Below are 21743 nucleotides of genomic sequence, written 5' to 3' on the forward strand. Positions count from 1 at the left end.
GTCTAGGTGAGTCCAACAGAACAGAATATTAAGGTAATTACAGTTAGGAAGGCTCCCAAATAATTGCGCCAAGTAGATACAAATTTGGTTACTGGATTTGAGGGGCCAGATTGCCTAACTTCTTAGGATCTGTGATACTGATACAGAATTAGAGCAAAATCACCTAAAACTTGCTTGAGGATAAAATAATGTTGAGAATGGCGTTGGCATGAATGAGCTGCTGACAAGCTTGCTGTTGTTCCATTTTGTCCCCTTTCAGTTGGTTACTGTATTTTCCCTTTCTTTGAAATGTAGTCATTCTTAACCCAGAAACCTTCTATAAAATCTGCACAGGTACATGAGCAATTTCAAATTTTATTTGGATTACTTGTTTTTTATACTGAAGAACTAACTGTGCTTTCCATTTTATATCTAGCTTTTAGTGTCACAGATGTACTTTTTGGATTTTTTTCCTCCCCTTTGATTGCAAAATGAATGGAAATATCATGCCTTTTGTTGGGATTCTTTTTTAGTAGTATACAATGCATTCTCTTTGCTATGAGTAACCCCTGAGCTGGAGATGGGTCCTAAATAAAGGATTCTAATTGCAGCTTTGGTTCTTCATCATACCTCCTTCCCCACATCAGCACATGCAGAATTGAAAAGTTCAAACCTGACTGCCATTTGAAAAAGGGACCGTGCAAATTTGTTTTCATTAACTTTGTTATCAATACATGTAGCCTGTGGTGTTTAAAGGGAGAAAGAGGCAATTAGCATAAAATGTTCAAATGAATGGTTTGTGGTGGCTTTGACCATGCATATGTTGTTTTTGGGAGGTCAGCTTGTTGGCTCTGTTGTAACGTTTTAAACGGATTATCCTATGAAAGAGATTGGGTATTGTGTTTCTCAGGAGGTGTACAAAAGAAAAAAGTTATTAAACCTGACCATTCTGAGTCTCGCCTTACATTTTTTCAGGTATGATTAACAGTGTCAATATTTAAAGCACTCAGCCACATAGCAGGATGAAAAAGTTAATGCAAAACTAATCCACCAAATAGAAAAATTTAATGTGGTTCTACTTTGAAGCAGAAATGGACTTGAGGGAAAATATTTAGAAAAATTTAATGTGGTTCTACTTTGAAGCAGAAATGGACTTGAGGGAAAATATTAAGCAAATTGAAGGACATTGTTCCTAGGTGAAACAATCCAAGTAATGTGGTAATTAGTGCAGATTGTACTTCTCCATACTGAGGCTTCAAGTACCATGTCTTAAAAGATGAATGGGATACATGCATCGTAAGGACTTAACTTCATTTAGCCCCATCCACCCAACCAAACAAGTACGAAGAGGTGGTAGTTTTTACAAAGTCATTGTCCTTGCCTCTTTAAAATGAGATGGGTTGCTCCTCAGAAGAAAGCAGAGTTTTGTTTAATCAAAGTAATTGAGGATATCTGTACTCCCAAACTTTACATAGGATTTAAAATACCATCTAGACTGGGCGCGGTGGCTCACACTTGTAATCCCAGCACTTTGGGAGGCCGAGGCAGGTGGATCATGAGGTCAGGAGTTCAAGACCAGCCTGGCCAACACAGTGAAACCCTGTCTGTACTAAAAATACAAAAATTAGCTGGGTGTGGTGGCGGGCACCTGTAATCCCAGCTACTCGGGAGGCTGAGGCAGGAGAATCACTTGAACCCCGGAGGCAGAGGTGGCAGTGAGCCAAAATTGCACCACTGCACTCCAGTCTGGGCGACAGAGCTAGATTCCGTCTCAAAAAAAAAAAAAAAAAAAAAATCTAGTAGTTTGGTACTGTTTGTTTTTGAGCTAGGGCTTTTAAAGAGGTGGAATGTCAGGATCAACAAGTTAGATCTTGGTCTCTGAGGGTGCGTCTCGTTCTGTCACCAGGCTGGAGTGCAGTAGCACAATCTTGCCTCACTGCAACCTCCGCCTCCCGGGTTCAAGCGATTCTCCTGCCCTCAGCCTCCCAAGCAGCTGGGACTACAGGGGCGTGCCACCACGCCTGGCTAATTTTTTTGTATTTTTAGTAGAGACAGGGTTTCACCGTGTTAGCCAGGATGGTCTCGATCTTCTGACCTCGTGATCTGCCCGCCTCGGCCTCCCAAAGTGTTGGGATTACCGGCATGAACCACTGCACCCAGCTCTATATTGTTAATGTTTAAAAAGCATTACCACTTACGACTGGAAAGAAAAAAAAAGGTTCTCTCCAGAAGTATCTTTTTTTTTCCATTCCCAGAATGAGTATTTTTGCTTTTACCTTAATGTTTGAGGGGGGAAATGAGTAGATATGAGATCCCAATAAGAAACCAATACAAAAAGTTTATACTGAGCTAAAAAAAACCAAACCAAAACAAACAAACCAGAAAAAAACAACAATGATACCTTGACTATGAAATTTTAAGGTTATTTTTATTTACAACTTTGAAAAATGTACATTTTTTTTACATGGGTTACTTGTGCAAAGTTAGATTTGGAAGTGATAAATGCATAAAAGGTGACAATAGAACATTAGACAAAACATTTACAAGCCTTGTCCCATACTGCTACTTAAAGGTACTATATATCTAAAAGTATAAATATCGAAAAACAGATTGCAGACGTTGGCTTTAAAGTTCTCAGATGCTGAAAGGGAAGAAATGAAAGCATGCAGCAATAACTCAGGATTTGAGTGGAAAACAGTTGGCCACAGATATGCTGTGTTCCCTTCCTTGAATTCATTAAAACTCTAAAATAAAGATGGACAATTGAGTTTATTCATCTAGGGCAGCACTGATCCTTTAAAAAGATTAAAGGATCTCCAACTTTCCCTAGCTCAAAAACTCATGCATGTTTCCATTCCTCTGCTCCCACACCTCTTTTAAAAAGCAAAAACCCAGAAGACCAATATTCTGAAACTTAGCATGAGTGTGCCCTGTCAGTAGCTTGCAAAGAGAGGATGTGTCAGTTACTACAATTGCTGTACTCCTTTAGCTGAGTCCTTCAACATTCTCCTTGCCAGTAAATACTATCCTGTAATTCATATGACTGAGATCTTAGTATCACAGGATTTTTAGCTCCCATTCCTCCTTCAAAATTGTTTACATGGATTTGTTTCTATTCTCTGTAGGCCATATTCCAAACACATTCACTTCTAAATCCAACACAAGTGAAGGACCAGCCAGGATGAAACACTCAGCAATCATTTCATTAAAAATAACATCCTGGTCATCAAGCTAAGCATAAGCACCTCTTGTATAACAATTCATCTTAAAAGCTTAAAGTACAGTAATAAAAATAACTGCTTGAAAACTGGAAATGAAATACAACAGAAAAACTGAAGCATTAGTAATTTTTGCAAGTAACCCAGGTACAGTACATTTGATTTCACAGAGGGTGTTTTCTGATGTTTAAGGAGAGGGTAGAAGGGGTAGGAAAACTTGGCAAGGAAGATGGAAACAGCACAACAGCTATTTTGCTTTTAATAAAGTAAATGTAATGACAGGAGTAGGGAGTGACAAACACATCAATATATATTTTTCTTATGGCCAGCTTCTTCTTTAAACTGTACCCGGGGTCAACAATCACGCCAGCTTTGTTCTACTATTGCAGAAACACGCTTTTCATATTCCCGTTTGTTCTCCTGGTACAGCTGAGCAGCCTGGCTGTTTGCTGGACTATTGGGATTGGGTTCATCCAATAGAGACTAAAGAGACAATTTTTTAAATGTCCGTTACTTAATGCAAAACAGCTATTTTATAAGGTAGTGACACTCAATTGAATTGTCCTAAGTACAGCTACATTTCTTGTCTTTAGCACGCAAACCCAGAGTTACATGAATCTGCTAGTAGCTAGGAAAACACATGTGGCTTGGGTCTTTTTTTTTTTTTAAAGAGAGATGGGGTCTCACTATGTTGCCCAGGCTGGTCTCAAACTCCTGAGCTCAAGCAATCCTCCCACCTTGGCCTGCCTAAGTGCTGAGGTTACAGGTGTGAGCGACTGCACCCAGCTGACTTGGGTCTTAATGGTCTACTTTTAATCTATAAAACAAACAAGCTTTGACCAAAAATAAAAAGGTCTATTACATTATGACTTTCAAAAACAATTCAATTGCTAATATAAACATATTAAAAGTTATAGTTCGTCACATTAAGGAAAAATTCACCTGTATGGATGTTAGAATGGAAGACACATCATAGGTTGGACTCCAACGGTTCTGAAGTATGTCCAGACATATACTACCATCTGCATAGACTAAGAACAAAGAAGTAGGTACATTAAATGTAACAAGACCACTAAGGTTTTAACATTATAGACAAAACAAAAATAGTCAAGAATACTTTGCTTTTGAAGTTTTAAAAAGATTCCTAGGTTGCTTCCCAGTTAACTGCCTAAAAAGATGAGTCATAACCACCACTAGTGAAATAATCAGGATGATCAGAGAATGTCAGATGTGATCAGCATAAAACTGGAAGATACTTAGTGTTCATCCTTTGGAAAAGACTGCCCTATTATCCAGGAAATCAAACATTTTTGAACAGGGTCCCTAGCTATCCCCAGACATGTGGGAAATTCATTCCACCAAATTTGTAGGCTGTATCGCCTATCTGAAATAACAAAAGATCGCTCAGAGTTCACAAGATTTCATTTTGACAAAAAGATAAAAATATCTGATACCCTGAAAAATACTTCATTAACCTAAATAAAAGGCAAGCTGTTCTAGGCTTACTACTATTTTAAAAAGTGCAAAGCGGTAAGTTAGAATCACCTGTGGTGCTTTTCTGACATACCGTATGCCTGGCCCTCAACAACAGAATCCTATTCAGTAGGTTTGGAGTGAGGCGAAGGCATCTGCATTTTTATTTGTTTGTTTTTTTTTTTTTTGAGACCGAGTCTGGCTCTGTGGCCCAGGCTGGAGTGCAGTGACGCGATCTCAGCTCACTGCAAGCTCCAGCTCCCGGGTTCACGCCATTCTCCTGCCTCAGCCTCCCGAGTAGCTGGGACTACAGGCGCCTGCTACCACGCCCGGCTAATTTTTTGTATTTTTAGTAGAGATGGGGTTTCACCTTGTTAGCCAGGATGGTCTCGATCTCCTGACCTCATGATCCACCCGTCTCGGCCTCCCAAAGTGCTGGGATTACAGGCTTGAGCCACCGTGCCCGGCCTGGCATCTGCATTTTTAAAATGTTCCACAGTAATTCTGATATGCATCCAATGAAAACTACTTTTCTAAATGCTAATGAAAATAATTACAACACAAGACTATCCCAATCTGGCCTAGCATTAAAAGGAAACCTCAAGAGCATCCTTCGTTTTGTTTAATAAGGAAATGACAAAGATCATCAAAATCAGGAGGCTCCCAGACTCCAAGCAAAGGGAAAATAACTCCACTGCTTCAGTTCTAGGACAAGACAGCCACAGAAAACCAAGAACAAGTTCAGCTTTCAGGAAGCAGCAAGCTGCCTAAACAAATACTCAGGCACCACAAAATACACAGGAAATGTGGAATACTCCATAATAAACACTATAGTAGTTTAAAACACTGTACTAAAAGTGATACTTGCCATTTGGATGGAACATCTTAGAGACAAATCTAACTGTAGGTGGTTTATTTGGATATTCTTCAGTGAATTCTATTGTAAGTTTAAATGTTCCTGTAGTTAGAAAAGAAAGATTTAAGAAAATGTATTTATCACTTTGTTCAGTTGTACTTTGTTTTCAATGCTGTGTGGGTTTTTCCAAGTATTAAATAATGCAAAGATACAGGGTAGAGAGGAGAGGCCAGGTAAGAAATACATCTCTAGGAATTGCTCTAAGAACTACTCAAATGTGATTTTTTGTTTTGCCATTATTTTCCCCCAAACTTGAAGACAGCCATCATAAACACAAAATTACTGCATACAAGATAACTTTAGCCACTGTACATTTTGAAAACATCCTTAAAATAAGAAACTGGGCCCAAACATTGGCCTTCCTCCTTTAGAAGACCAAAAGACCTCAAAGGCCTATTTTAGTCAGCTGCCATCTTAAACTATCCAGTGATTTTTAAACAGACTGGAAAGAATGAAGGCACAAAGGTTCAAAAACCAATGCCAGAATACAAATCCATAATCAAGCTATTTTTAAAATAGAAGAGAGTAAGTATAAAAGTGTTCACTCTGGTTCCTTTTCATGTCATAGTGATGCTATAATGAAAACTTAATTGAATTTAAGCCAGGAAAAACTTCATAGTCCTTCTCAGAAACCCTTAAGTATGGCTCATAAGGTACTTCACTATAAAATCAACTCAATTATTCACACATATGGAAGGAATTAATGGCAGAAATAATTTTAAAATCATATTTTGTTTAGATTGCATTCACGTTTCCAGCAAATTTATTTTTCTAATGTTTGTTTACGCTACTATTGAAATGAAATTATTTTTCTTAAATATATGTCAACCTAAGGTAGCAGGAGGCCCTAAAGCATAGTAGGTTATAAACTTACTTACAAGGCATGGACAAACTGGATCTCATTCAAGAATTTTAAGATGTGATCTGAGGAGATTATGTCCTTTAAAATATTATTTTCAATTGTTTGTTGAATAAATTCAAGAAAACAATTGAGCAATGTTTTTTCCTCACTGAAATCTGTTCAAGTAAACTTAAAAGAATCAGTTACTCTATGGTATAAGGTAATGCATGTTCCACTGTATTACTCTGGTCCATTTAACAAATTATTCTAAAACAACAGACCACACTTCGGTGTATTTCTTACTGGTTCCTTCAGAGTTAGCAATTTATTTCCTTTTTGTTCTCATTAAAAGGTTTATCACTGCTTAAGAAAAAGAGAGAAGACTATAATCATTCTAGGACTAGATCCGTGACAAAGCAATATCAAAAAGTTTGTTTTTAGCAAGCTCATTGGAAACGATTTGCTAACAAAGCTGCCCTTAGTATGAATAAGTGTCTCAAAGCTTCATAATAATATAAAATGCAACATATAGAGACATTATATTCCTCAAACTATTGTTACTCCCTATTTTCTTTTCAAAGCCAGACCTGAAGATACTATGTATTATAACTAAGGAAAGAAAGTAAAATCTTATGGAATGGACAAACATATGCCCTTTAGAAGTATGGAAGTATGTCCATCAGAATATACTTCACCTTTATCACCACCTGGTCATAAATCTTCCTCTTTCTGAGGAAGAAAGCACAGTTCTTCCTTTTCAGTATTTATTTATTTATTTTATTTTATTTTATTTTATTTTTTTGAGACGGAGTCTCGCTCTGTCACCCAGACTGGAGTGCAGTGGCCGGATCTCAGCTCACTGCAAGCTCCGCCTCCCGGGTTCACGCCATTCTCCTGCCTCAGCCTCCCGAGTAGCTGGGACTACAGGCGCCCGCCGCCACGCCCGGCTAAGTTTTTGTATTTTTAGTAGAGACGGGGTTTCACCGTGTTAGCCAGAATGGTCTCGATCTCCTGACCTCGTGATCCGCCCGTCTCGGCCTCCCAAAGTGCTGGGATTACAGGCTTGAATTAGTATTTATTGACATTATAATATGCAAGAAAAAGCGGGAACATGTTAGAGTTCCAAACTTTGAGTTTCCTTATGTATTATGATCTCAAGTGTAAACACACTTGGATCGATGTTGCAATCTGACCAAATTATGAGTAAGAGACGCTGCTCTAAAACTGGGAAGATGTAATAGCACATGGACATCCCAGCTACTTTAAAACCATCACTAAATATGATATCTAAAGGTAGTAAAGCAAGACACAGGGAAGCCATAAGCAAAAACAGTACAACATACTGGCTAAGAGCGTGAGCTCTGCAGTCAGACAGGTCTGGGCCCAAGTCCTTGCTTTGGTACTTACTAGCTGTGAGACTTCGGGGAAGGTGTGCTCCTTGACTAAACCTTAAGTTCCTCATTTGTAAAATGAGATTAATAATAGTACCCACCACACAGCATTGTTGTGAGGTTTAAATGAGAGAAATATGCATAGTGCCACAAAGTTAAGTGCTCCAAAACCATGAGCAACTATTTTTGCTATAATAATTCTAAAGTTTCACATCTCTAGACTCAGCTGAAGGAGGCAAAACCCAAAAATTAGAACTTAACTATCAGTAAGAAATATACAATTAAGGCATTCAGATATTAAACAGTACTTTTAGGTCTACATCAAACACTCACAGTGCAAAGCAAGTTGAGTACCTATGTTGGTGGCTCACAAGTTCCTTGACTTGAGCTTTCTGCATACACTTGCCCAGAAGTTCAACTAGGTGATTACCTAGCTACCAAAGAAGTTAATCACAAGTCTTTTAAAACAGTTCACTTAATATCTTGAGAAGTGAAGCAACCTATTTATGTCTACTTGAATATAAATTAAGACTTAACCCAAATCTTATTCAAGGTACACATTAAAAAGAGGGTGAAAACTTCACTGCACTTTTAGTCACATTAATCAGAGCCTGTTTAGTATAACCTTCAATGTAATTTCTAAGCTCTAAACAAATGTTAAGGGAATTTAAAATCCCAGAATTAGTATTTTATGCAGTCTGAGACTAGAGCTTACTCTCTGAATATTTAGAAGGCTAGGCTTTAAAATAACTGAAAATGTAAGCCTCACCATGGTTGTACATAATGTATACTAATTTTGTTCATCTTCCCGAGGCTAAAACATCGTAAGGAAAGTATCAATTAATCCATCTATACAGGGAGACCACCAAAATTATATAAACGTGTTAAGTTTATATAATTTTGGTGTATGGCAATAAGGAGTGATAAGGTTGAACTAGAGGGAGTATATGTTCTGCCTAAAGACATTGACAAAGTCAAGTTTTGGAAAATACTGTGTTGGCCAAAGAAAACACACCTGCAGGTGTTTTCTGCTATTTGGCCACCAGTTTGTGACCCCTGAGAAGAAAGCAAAATACATGTAACTTCAAAATTATTTTTGATGACTGAAAATCCATTTTTCTTTTTTTTTTTTTTTTTTTTTTTTTTTTTTTTGAGACGGAGTCTCGCGCTGTGTCACCCAGGCTGGAGTGCAGTGGCACGATCTCGGCTCACTGCAAGCTCCGCCTCCCAGGTTCAGGCCATTCTCCTGCCTCAGCCTCCGAGTAGCTGGGACTACAGGCGCCCGCCACCACGCCCGGCTAGTTTTTTGTATTTTTAGTAGAGACGGGGTTTCACCATGTTAGCCAGGATGGTCTCGATCTCCTGACCTCGTGATCCGCCCGCCTCGGCCTCCCAAAGTGCTGGGATTACAGGCTTGAGCCACCGCGCCCGGCCTGAAAATCCATTTTTCAAGTAATATCCAAAACTCTTCATCATAGGATTTATCTGTAAAATACTCTTAGTGGACTTTAGAGATTCATTTTGAAAACGATTTTATGACTCAGAAATATTTCCAAAAATTAAAAAAAATAAAAAAGATGTATACCCCAATTCTAAAGAACACATCTATTATGAAAAGCAAATACCAGTACCTTACCATGTCTATTAACAATTTTTAGATTATGTGATGAAGATTATATTCCATAACCTTTGTATTTAGCATGTATACCAAGATATTCTGATGAGGAAGCATTTCTCCCCAATGTTTTGGTAGTGTAAGCTCTTAAGAATATATTCCTCTTATTGTGTGAAGTTAAACCAAAATACCCTTAAGTGTTGCTTTTCTTAAGATTTCATCACTCTAACTAGGACCTGACTGTTCCAGAAACTTCCATAACGAACAGTTTACAACGAAGAAGCAAAAGTAGTTTTGGGGTTCTTAATTAACATAATACATTGGAAACAGCAAAATCAACTATGCCACTTATCCCTAATCAGTCTTTTCTCTAACTGTAAAGTCCCCAACTGTAAATAAAGGGCATTCAAAAAATGGTTAAGGCCGGGCACAGCAGCTCATGCTCGTAATCCTAGCACTTTGCGAGGCCAAGGTGGGCGGATCACCTTAGGTCAGGAGTTCGAGACCAGCCTGGTCAACATAGTGAAACCTCCCTCTACTAAAAATACAAAAATTAGCTGGGCGTGGTGGCGGGTGCCTGTAATCCCAGCTACTCGGGAGGCTGAGGCAGGAGAATTGCTTGAACCTGGAAGGCAGAGGTTGCAGTGAGCTGAGCTCATGCCATTGCACTCCAGCCTGGGTGACAAGAGCAAAACTCCATCTCAAAACCACAGTGTTCCAGATACCTGAGGAAGCATCCATGGGTAGCAGACTGTTCAACAGAACAAATCAGCCTGAGTAATTCCTTTCAGTAATGCTAGGATGGAGATACACATCATCAAAAATAGTACCAGTAATGTCAAAGGTGACAGTCCTGGTAGATAATGGACTCCATAAGTACCTTTTCAATTCATACCACTTAAGAGAAGCACCCTTGAAATATTTAGGTAGCCAATCCCCAGCAAAGCGATGTACTATTAATAAAGCTGTGCCCAGCATAAAACAGAGTAAAATGAGGAAAAAAGAAGCCAATGAAAACAAAGCCTACTAGAGCTAAAGCAAATACACAGTTAATCTGTACATTTAAATCTCAGGTATAAAGAACTAGTGCTGGCTGGGTACGGTGGCTCAAGCCTGTAGTCCCAGCACTTTGGGAGGCCAAGGCGGGTGGATCCCAAGGTCAGGAGTTTGAGACCAGCCTGGCCAACATGGTGAAACCCCATCTCTACTAAAGATACAAAAAATTAGCCGGGCGTGGTGTCGTGCACCTGTAATCCCAGCTACTCAGGAGGCTGAAGCAGGAGAATCACTTGAACCCAGGAAGCGGAGGTTGCAGTGAGCTGAGATCGCGCCATCGCACTCCAGTCTGGGTGACAGGGCGCGACTCCGTCTCAAAAATAAATAAATAAATAAATAAATAAATAAATAAATAAATAACTAGTGCCAATCTGGTAGAGGAAAATTTAAGTCTAGCTATAGTTTCTTGCTACAAATCAGTTCAAATGATTAACTGCACCAAAGTAGTATGCCCTTACAATCACTGTCTCCTGCTGTCATTTCTTTTCATTGCAGCCCTGAAGAGCAATGATATTTACCCAGGGGGTAAAGGTAGAGAGGAAGCTAAAAATATTCAGGTGACTGTCCACAGTTTCCTGGGGAAATCTAACTACTTGAGATGAATTATAGACTTAGTTGATATTGACTTACCTCACAACATTTTGCGGACTGGTAGCATCAAAAAGCAATCCGGCTCAGCAACATAAGTATGTATTAAGTAGTTTGCAGAAATGTTTTTGTTCCCACCTTCAAACTGAAGTGTGTGTGTGTGTGTATAAATGCTATGTGACCGAATGAAGATAAATCATTGAGGAAAAAAAATAACAGAAACATCCTTTTCCTTTTTTAAAAAACCTCAAATATTAAAGAATTTCATAAGTTCAAATACTTTAATCATCCTTTAAATGTATTAAACTTTCAAAAAACAACAACACACACACACCACACACACAACTGAGTGCAGAACTATCAATGTCATTTTTCTGGTTGTGATAGGGTCTAGTCATTCAAGATGTTACCAAACGGGAGGGTTTGGGGAGAGGACTGGGTTAAGGGTATAAAGGGTGTCTCTCTTAATTTCTTGCAACTGCATATGAATCTATAATTATCTAAAATCATAAAGTTTTTAAAAAGCAATTTACACATGTGTTTTTAAAAGTTAAACCTAAATCACTTAAAAATTATGTACCTACTGGTACATGTAGTACTTTCAAGTAGGCGGGACACTGATCAAAAGGGTACAGTGAGGCTAACTTCAATTGTGAAGCTGCTTTGAAATTACTGATCATAACGTCTTGATGAAAGCACACACTGTAAATTCACTTAAAAATAAGAAACAATACTGTACTCAAATGAGGCATTTAAGACCATCTTAGACAAGTGAGGCTGACAGGCATTCAATGTCAGATTGTAGAAACCAGACAGTTGAATGGAAGGGACGCTTGCATCCACTCAACATCCAACACACATCTACCAAGCACCTGCTGACCACAATTCCTGCCCTTAGGGTAGAATTCTGAACCAGATGGTCTCTGGGGTCTCTGCTGACTATCAGCAACTGGTTGGGTTTATACTAATTCAGTGATGGAGGGCTGAATTTAGCAGAATCACAGCCCAAGCCTCAAAAATCCTTAATACCAGTGCTATGATTGCTCCTTTTAAAAAGTGACTGCCTTCCCCAGATTTTTTTTTAAGAAAGCAAGAAGAAAGGTGAAGTTCTAGTCAAGCATACAATATCCAGAACGACCAGCTACACACTGCATTCCACTCAAGCCTTTAGCAGACAGAGACTAGGCAGAGCCAGGTTCCTAAGCAGGAGACACTTCCAGGATGAGTGGGAACCCATTCCCCAGATGATCAGGCTCCTGAAAAGTGGGTAAAGAAACTCTCTCTTACCATCCTCAAACGGGGTCCCTTCAGGCCTGCAACACAGAGAAAAATGGTCAGTTCCCACTTAAGGGGCCCCCTTCTCCCTGCTTCATCTGAGATGGCTATCCCGAGCTCTGCCACCTCCCGCACCGCTGCCGGAGTCGGAAGCCACTACAAATAGATGTCCCGGGCTCAGAGACACAGGGCAGGCCGCCGCGCCTAACCGCCACCACTCCCCGCCCCGCCCCCCTAGAACCCCAAGCGGTTCCCCCTGGCAGCGGGAACTGAGCTAATCGAGGCACAGGCTCCGGGGAGGCGCCTAGGCCCAGCCAGACCCAAACATTTTCCCCTACCCCCTCGGCCTCCACGGGGGGCCCGCCTTGGAGCGCAGACCGAGAGGGCTCGCGTCCCCCGTTCTCTCGCCACCGCCACGAACGCAGACTCACCCGAAAATGACCGCGTTCCACACCATTATGTTGTTCTCGGACGGAGCCCCGCTGACTCCGGCTGGAGGATCCTCCTGCAACCTTCGGGAAGACAGACAGGGGTCCCCCTAGGCCGGCACTGGCGCCCGCTCCCGGCCGCTCCCCAGCCCTCCCCGCCCGGCGCGCCTCGGGACCCGCCCTGTGCCCCGGCTCGCAACCCCCGGCCTCGGCCGTCCCCTCGGTTTACCTCTTGAAGTCCCGCATGAGGCGCCGCCGAGCCGGAGTGGACATGTCGCGAGCGGGGTCAGGGGTGGGGCATACACTGGGGTCTCGGGTTCCCGCGGCGGGCGACGAGGCCGAGGACGCTGAAGAAGCCGGAGAAGGGGAGGCGGAAGCACCCAGAGGCACCGCGCTGCCTCTCCGAAGTCGAGGGTCGGTCTGGCGCCGGCTAAGCACCACCCCAGTGTAGACGGGGGCTGAACCAACCTGAGAGAAGAGAGAGGGGGGTGGAACGTCGAGCGCCGGACAGGCCGTACCAAGACGGGGCGGGGGGTGCGCGAGGAAAGTTGCTTATGTCATTAAAGCCCCGCAGGAGGCCGGGGGCGGGGCCGCGAGCTCAGAGGCGTGGGGTACGCTGGAGCCCGGGGCGCTGGAGGACCTCGTGGTGGAACGGGGTCCATCCCCACCTGCTAATTCTAAGGCAAACCCTGGGAAGTTTTCGGCTTTTTTTCTTTTTCTCTTTTTTCTTCCTTTTTTTCTTTTTCTCTCCTTTTTTGTTTTGTGACCAGATCATTCATGAGAGCGCGCACTATGCCCGGGGAGGAGGGGGGAGAAGTTTGGAAGTCCCAAACTAGAGGACGAAGGAGTGGGCGGAGGTAAAACCGGTTCTCAAAAAGCGGCAACTCTAGGGTGCCCAATCCCTGCGGACACCGGAGATTGGGGTCGGAGGGGTGCGGAGCAGAGTGATTGGTTAAAATCACGAAAAATCAAAAGAATAAATCGGCCTTGACTATGACCGGCGGGCGGGGCGGGGCTGTGGGATTGAATGCAGGATTGGGCGCTCAACGTTTAGGCCAATGATCACCCCAGGGCAGAATGAAATGGTGTTGTATGTCCTGTGGGAGGGAATGGGAGCTTAAGGCAGGCAGAGTAGGGTTTGGTTTTGTTTTGTTTTGCTTTGGGCACTCACAATTTGGCTCTGGAACCACATTTCCCCTTGGTAGTTCAACAAGCCAAGCGACTATTATATGTTCAGAAGAGTCCACAGTATAAGACTATCCGACTGCAGGGAGTTGCAAGGACAGTGGGTCTGAAGTAAAAGGAACGTGGAAAAGCTGCAGGTTGCAGGAAGAGTCACAGTCCGTGGACCTGCAAAAGCAGTAACAGTTTTAAAGGATAATTTTTAAAGGTCAACCCAAAATAACTTAGAAGATAGGCATAATACACATTTAAAAATTATTGAAAATAGGAGAAAGGTAGGTTTGGGTTAAGTCATCAAGAGTTTTGAATGCCAAGCTAATGGATTCCTTGGAAGTCCATTAAGCAGGGAAGTGACATCATTAGAGCTGTGCTTATCAGAGATTGGTCTCAAGAGAGCAGGCAGGAGACTCTTGCAGTATCTAGGTGTGAGATACTGAACCAGGCAGTGACAGTAAAGGCAAGTAGGATATGAATGAATGGGGAGGACTTGGCAACAGGTTGAATATGGAGGCAAGAGAGAGGAAGGAGTCAACAGAGGCTGAAACTCTAAGCCCCAAGATAACTGGGGATTTGAAGGTGCCATTAACAGAATTACAGAATAGAGAGAGAGGGACAAGTTTGGGAGAGGAAATTTTGGGTGGGACTTACTGAGTTCATGGGACTGGTGAGACATCCCCATGAAGATGTCCAGAAGATATCAGATGTGCAGGAATTTGTTTCTAACATGAGAAGCAGGAGGCACTTGACAATGGTAGTAATTCTAGCTGCTGTTTAATAACAGGTACTTTCATGGTCAAGGATTTCTATCTCCCATTAACTCCAATATATCAGTTAAGGCAAGTCTCCCTAATAGCATCACATTATGGCTGTAGTAGGAAGGGGGTACAAAAATTTAAAAAAAACTTTTTTTCCTCTCATCTAGGAACTTGCAGTCTACTAACACACACATACACACATATGAAATCAACAAAAGCAAGATCTACAAAAGCGAGCATATTCGTTTTCATCACTGCTTAACAAATTATAAGTTGTTGGCCAAGCCCGGTTCATTGCAGTTGTAGGACTTTGGTCCCTATTTCCTTACTAGCTGCCACCTGGGAACTACTCTCAGCTCCTAGAGGCCACCTGCATTCCTTGCCACGTGGCTTACTCCATCTTCAAAGTCATCAACAGAGAATTTCTCTCCTACCACATCCCTCTCACTCTTTGAATCTTGTTTTCAGGAAGAGCACAGTCTACTTTAAAGGCTTACCAGATTATGTCAGACCCACCCTGTGGATGATCTCCCTATCTTAAAAACATCTAATTTGGGACCTTTATTGCATCTGCTCAATTTTGCCACTGCAGAACCTAGATTACTATTTCATTTAATAACTGGGAGAAAGTGTGCGTATATACCAAGGACCAAGAATCTTAGGGGAGGGCAGCATCTTAGAAGTCTGCCTATAACAGCAACAGCAGAACCAGAACGGTTTCAGATTTCCAGTTTTTTGTTTGTTTGTTTGTTTTGTTTTTTCAGATTTTGGAATTATTTGCATTATAAAAGTTTCAGGTTTTGAAGCATTTGGGATATTGGATTTTCAGATTTGGGATCCTCAACTTGTAGAAGTATGTGAAACCACAGATGCTGAGAGATTGCGCAGCAGAGGAATCGTCATTCTGGTGGGATCAGGACAAGCTTCCTGAAATGGGTGTATTTCAATTTTGTTTCAAAAGAGATGAAAGCAGAGCTTGAGAGAGAAGAACTTAAGCAGTTTCTGTGAGGGCAATGGCACAGACAAGGGCATGGAGCTAAACCATATTCTGGGAATAGTGGGCAGATGAGCTCGGCTAATGGAGAGATTCTTGGCTGGGGAATGATGAGAACTCAACTAGGAAAAGTGAGAGTGACAGAAGTTGATTAAATGCCCTCAAATGCGAGGTTGGGGAATTTAGGCAGCTTTTATAGGTGTTTGAGCATGAGAGAGATGCATTGAAAATATCCTTTTGAGGCCAGTCACGGTGGCTCATGCCTGTAATCCCAGTACTAGGGAGGCTGAGGCAGGTAGATCACCTGAGGTCAGGAGTTCAAGATTAGACTTGCCAACATGGGGTAACCCCATCTCTATTAAAAATACAAAAAAATTAGCTGGGTGCGGTGGCGAGGACCTGTAGTCCGACCTACTCGGGAGGCTGAGGCAGAAGAATCGCTGGAACCCAGGAGGCGGAGGTTGCAGCGAGCCGAGATCATGCCACTACACTCCAGCCTGGGCGACAGAACCAGACCAAAAAAAAAGAGAGAGAGAGAAAATACCCTATTAAGAAATGGCATGTACCATACTGGAGAGTATGAAAGGGACTGAGAAGCTCCTGTTACTGGATATACATGTCTGAAATTTATTGAAGGATATAGATGTATGTAAGTTTGTTGTGAGCTTGTCTGTTTTTTGAAACCCCCTTTCTCTTCCTTCCTTGGACTACATAATCGAGAAAACTAACGGCTGGGCGCAGTGGCTCAAGCCCGCAATCCCAGCACTTGGGGAGGCCAAGGTGGGTGGATCACCTGAGGTCAGGAGTTTGAGACCAGCCTGACCAACATGGAGAAACCCCGTCTCTACTAAAAATACAAAATTAGCCGGGCATGGTGGTGCGTGCCTGTAATCCCAGCTATTCCGGAGGCTGAGGCAGGAGAATTGCTTGAACCCGGGAGGTGGAGGTTACAGGGAGCCGAGATCGCACCATTGTACTCTAGCCTGGGCAACAAGAGCGAAACTCCATCTCAGAAAACAAAAAACAAACAAACAAACAAACAAAAACTCAGGAGCATGACCCAAATGGTTGGAAGCCCCGGGCACCTGCATGGGAATAGCATTCTCTGACTAAGGAATGAAACTGCATTGCAGGAACACCGTGCCCCCACATTCCTCAGCAGAAGCAGGGTTGTCATAGCAAGCAGCGATACAGAAGATTGTTTTCCAGCATGATGATTATCAGGCTAGAACATACTAACTATAGCGCAGTTTGGCCAAGCATTCTTTCTACCCTCTTTTGACCTTGACATCTTGAAGAAATACCCTCTTCACAGCCAAGCACCACCCCTACCCAAGAGCAGGGGTCCGGAAAGGACAAATCTCCTCAATTTAAAGAAAAGTGGGCTGGGCACAGTGGCTCATGCCTGTAATCCCAGCATTTTGGGAGGCAGAGGTGGGAGGATCACTTGAAGTGAGGAGTTTGAGATCAGTCTGGGCAAAAATGCAAGACTTGTCTCAAAAAAAAAAAACCAAAAAAATTGTGAAATTTCATTCATGAAGATTTCAACATGAAAAATAGATTTTTATTTTCCTGAACTATTTTGGGTTAGGAGACGAAATTAAAGATCGTTTCTTGCCTTATCAGGCTGTAAGTTTGTATTTCTGTTATCCAGTGAAGGCAAATGAATTTTATTTTCCTACGGTTTTCACCTCTGTTGATAAAATTTAGCACAAACAGCAACAAAGCACCAACAGAAAATAAAAATCGAAAGGTCTTTCTTGACTCAAATAATCTCAGAAAATATTTCAAGAGAATCACTTTTAGGAAGCAACAGTTAGCAAAGTGTGTGCTTTTGCTCTTGACAACTTGTAGTATGTTGTTCATCTTCAGCCTCTAGGACATAAGTGGGAGCAGAGGGGAGAGAGAGAGAGAGAGACAAAGAGGTTAGGATGGAGGGAGGGGAATATCAAAGTTGAGGGAAATGGAGACATTAAGGCCTTGAAAATGCGATTTCAGGCAAGGCACAGTGGCTCACGCCTGTAATCCTAGCACTCTGGGTGGCCGAGGCGGGCGGATCACCTGAGGTCAGGAGTTCGAGACTAGCCTGGCCAACATGGTGAAACCCCATCTCTACTAAAAATATGAAAAAATTAGCTAGGGATGGTGGTGCGTGCCTGTGATCCCAGCTACCTGGAAGGCTGAGGCAGAGAATCTCTGGAACCTGGGAGGCAGAGGCTGCAGTGAGCTGAGATCACGCCACTGCACTCCAGCCTGGGTGACAGAGCCAGACTCCGTCTCAAAAAAAAAAAAAGAATTTCACTACCTGCTAAATTACTGAATCAAAGAAAACAAAGACATGATGTGGTATGCCGAATAATGCACAACCCTGCCCCCTCCGCCCCCCCACCCAGATCTCCATTTCCTTATCTTTGTAACTGGTGAATATGTTACCTTACATGGCAAAAGGGACTTTGCAGATGTGATTAAATTAAGACTCTTGACATGAGGATGTTATCCTGGATTAAAGGGGTGGACCTGAGGCAATCACACCAGTCCTTATACCAGGGATGAAGTAGGAGTAAAAGAGGAGGCCATGTGATGACTGAAGCAGAGACTGGAGTGATGTGGCCATCAGTGAAGGAGCCAAAGTATGTCTGCAGTAGGAGTGGGAAGAGGCAAAAGATGGAAGCCTGAAGCCCCCAGAAGCAATCAGACCTGCTGACACCTTGACTTTAGACCGCTGATACTGGTTTTGGACTTCTGATGTCCAAAACTCTAAGGTAATAAATTTGTGTTGTCTTAAGTCACCAAGTTTGTGGTAACTTGTTACAGCAGTAATATGAAACTAATACACATGTCTACCATGTTGTACATGGGAATTCAGTCAAACCAGCCACATCCACCAGACCAGGGCTCAGCAAACTACAGCCAAATCTAACCTGCCATTATTTGTCTATGGCCTACAAACTAAGAATGGTTTTCTATATTCTTAAACGGTTGAAAAAAGTCAAAAGATTTAATAATATTTTGTAACACATGAAAATTACATGAAATTTGGCCGGGCTCGGTGGCTCATGCCTGTAATCCCAGCACTTTGAGAAGCCGAGGTGGGCAGATCACGAGGTCAGGAGATTGAGACCATCCTGACTAACACGGTGAAACCCCATCTCTACTAAAGATGCAAAAGATTAGCCGGGCGTGGTGGCGGGCGCCTGTAGTCCCAGCTACTCGGGAGGCTGAGGCAGGAGAATGGCATGAACTCGGGAGGCAGAGCTTGCGGTGAGCAGAGATCGGGCCGCTGCACTCCAGACTGGGAGACAGCGAGACTCCATCTCTAAATAAATAAATAAATAAATAAATAAATAAATAAATAAAAGAAAATTACATGAAATTCAAATTTCAATGCCCATAAATAAAGTTTCACTGGGACACAGCCATTTTCTTTCATTTATGCACAGTCATCCCTTGGTATCCATAGGGGATTGGTTCCAGGGTCTGTCTCAGATACCAAAATCCACAGATGCTAAAGTCCCCCATTTGGCCCTCCATATCTGTGAGTCCTGCATCCACAGATGTGGAGGGCCTACTGTATTGGCTGTGGCTGCATCTGTGCTACAATGGCAGAGGTGAGTGACAGAGGCTGTGTGTGGTGCTCTCATCACCTCATACTGCTGCTCCAAGTACTACAAATTGCAGGAATGCAGCATAACTCCACAGTGTATTGAATACCACATGTATCTACCATGTATCTACATGTATCTACCATGTATCTACATGTATCTACATGTATCTACCATGGCATTTAAAAAAGTTACAAGTAGGCCGGGCGCGGTGGCTCAAGCCTGTAATCCCAGCACTTTGGGAGGCCGAGGCGGGTGGATCACGAGGTCAGGAGATCAAGACCATCCTGGCTAACATGGTGAAACCCCGTCTCTACTAAAAATACAAAAAACTAGCCGGGCGTGGTGGCGGGCGCCTGTAGTCCCAGCTACTCGGAGGCTGAGGCAGGAGAATGGCGTGAACCTGGGAGGCGGAGCTTGCAGTGAGCCAAGATCGCGCCACTGAACTCCAGCCTGGGTGACACAGCGCGAGGCTCCGTCTCAAAAAAAAAAAAAAAAAAAAAGTTACAAGTGCATACCTATTGTGTCAAAAGTAAAGAAAGTGGGCTTTGAAGGTCTTGCTTTTAAGGTACAATGGAGTGTGGATTACTTAATTGCCAAATTAGATGTGGGAGCATTGTGTTTGTTACACAATGACACCATCACATTGCTACAATATTATAATGTACATCAATGTTACCAGACTAAGCATTCATCACAATATTCCCAACTCAGAGGAGAGCAATGGCCAGTACAATTTAAATTTTTAAGTAGAATATCTTATTATAGCAAAATTCATTATAAAACTAAAAAATAGGCCAAGCGCATTGGCTCATGCCTGTAATCCCAGCACTTTGGGAGGCTGAGGTGTGCGGATCACAAGGTCACGAGTTCGAGGTCAGCTTGGCCAACATGGTAAAACCCCATCTCTACTAAAATTACAAAAATTAGCTGGGTGTGGTGCCACACGTCTATAATCCCAGCTACTCAGGAGGCTGAGGCAGGAGAATTGCTTGAACCTGGGAGGTGGAGGTTGCAGTGAGCCAAGATCACGCCACTGCACTCTAGCCTGGGCAACAGAGGGAGACTCCATCTAAAAAAAAAAAAAAAAAAGTAAAAAATAAAAATAAGCCTGTAGCCAAAGTAAGTTTCTGAGTGGCTCCTTTGTTAGCCAAGCAAGGAAAGTCATTTACTGATATTGAGCTAAACTGTGTTCGGTTGCAGAAGTCAAAGAAATATGCTCAAGAAAAATAAAACCTGTTGAAGACTATTCACCTTTCAGCAAGAACAGTGGCTCCAAGAGTTGAGGACATTGAAAGCAACATCAAAACAAAACAGAAACAAAAACAAACAAACAAAAAAAGGGCAAGGCACGGTGGGGCACACCTGTAATCTCAGCACTTTGAAAGCCTGCAGCAGAAGGATTGCTTGAGCGCAAGAGTTCAAGAACAGCCTGGGCAACATAGAAATACCTTGCTTCTATAAATAAATAAATAAATAGATAGATAGATAAATAAATAAAGCTGGTGTGGTGGTGTGCACCTGTGGTCCCAGCTACTAGGGAGTCTAAGGTGGGAGGATCACTTGAGCCCAGGAGTTTGAGACTGCAGTGAGCTGTGATCATGCCACTGTACTCTAGCCTGGGTGACAGAGCAAGACCCTGTCTCAAAAACAAAAACAAAAACAAAGCAAATGATTTCAAGTGATTTTCCTTGGTTCCTAACAAATTGAATGTTTGCCAGTATTGCTTAGTTTTTGTTTTTTACTCAAGGAGTCAATGTTGAGTTTAAAGTGACTGAAGAATTGGACCAGGCACGGTGGCTCACGCCTCTAATCTCAGCACTTTGGGAGGCCAATGTGGGCAGATCACTTGAGGTCAGGAGTTTGAGATCAGCCTGGCCAACATGGTGAAACCCTGCCTCTACTAAAAATACAAAAATACACACACACACACACACACACGTACACACACACACAAAATTAGCCAGGCATGGTGGCACGCGCCTGTAATCCCAGCTACTCAAGAGGCTGAGGCAGGAGAGTCGATTGAACCTGGGAGGCAGAGGTTGCAGTGAGCCAAGATTGTGCCACTGCACTCCGGACTGGGTGACAGAGCAAGACTCTGTCTTTAAAAAAAAAAAAAAAAAAAAAAAATTGGCCTGTGTGTATGGTCTGTGTAGAACAACTGCAGATGGGAGTATTTTCAAAGAAATCAAGAAAATACTAATTCAATTCAGTCTAAAGCAGAATCTGCTAAGATGTATTACAGATATGTATGGAGCAGAAAAGGCTTAGACAAATGTACAATACTTGTCAAAATGTAAGTTGTTTAAAATCCTATAGTTATCAATTGGGTACTTTGCAAAAAAAGTAACAGCGGGTACTTTGCAAAAAAAATAAATAAAACAAAAAACTTGAATCTATCTTGTGTTATTGTTGACAGCAGTGTCA

The 21743-nt window shown here is 42.3% G+C and overlaps 1 protein-coding gene across 2 annotated transcripts; it reads right to left on the bottom strand.

The window, feature by feature from the left end:
• Positions 1-2386: 2386 nt before the first annotated feature.
• UBE2A (ubiquitin conjugating enzyme E2 A) lies at positions 2387-13293 on the bottom strand. Of its 2 annotated transcripts, XM_003918200.3 has the most exons (6): positions 13010-13293; positions 12784-12864; positions 12365-12390; positions 5539-5628; positions 4140-4228; positions 2387-3680 (listed from the first exon to the last, which is right to left on the bottom strand). In XM_003918200.3, exons 1-6 carry the CDS (start codon positions 13051-13053, stop codon positions 3552-3554), a joined length of 459 nt encoding a protein of 152 aa, XP_003918249.1. In that variant the 5' UTR covers positions 13054-13293; the 3' UTR covers positions 2387-3551. The 2 variants fall into 2 exon arrangements, with proteins under 2 accessions (XP_003918249.1, XP_021788282.1); XM_021932590.2 differs by lacking the exon at positions 5539-5628 and having other exon boundaries at positions 13010-13235.
• Positions 13294-21743: the final 8450 nt, after the last annotated feature.

Source organism: Papio anubis, chromosome X (genome assembly GCF_008728515.1).
Source record: "Papio anubis isolate 15944 chromosome X, Panubis1.0, whole genome shotgun sequence".
NCBI classification, from domain to species: Eukaryota; Metazoa; Chordata; class Mammalia; order Primates; family Cercopithecidae; genus Papio; species Papio anubis.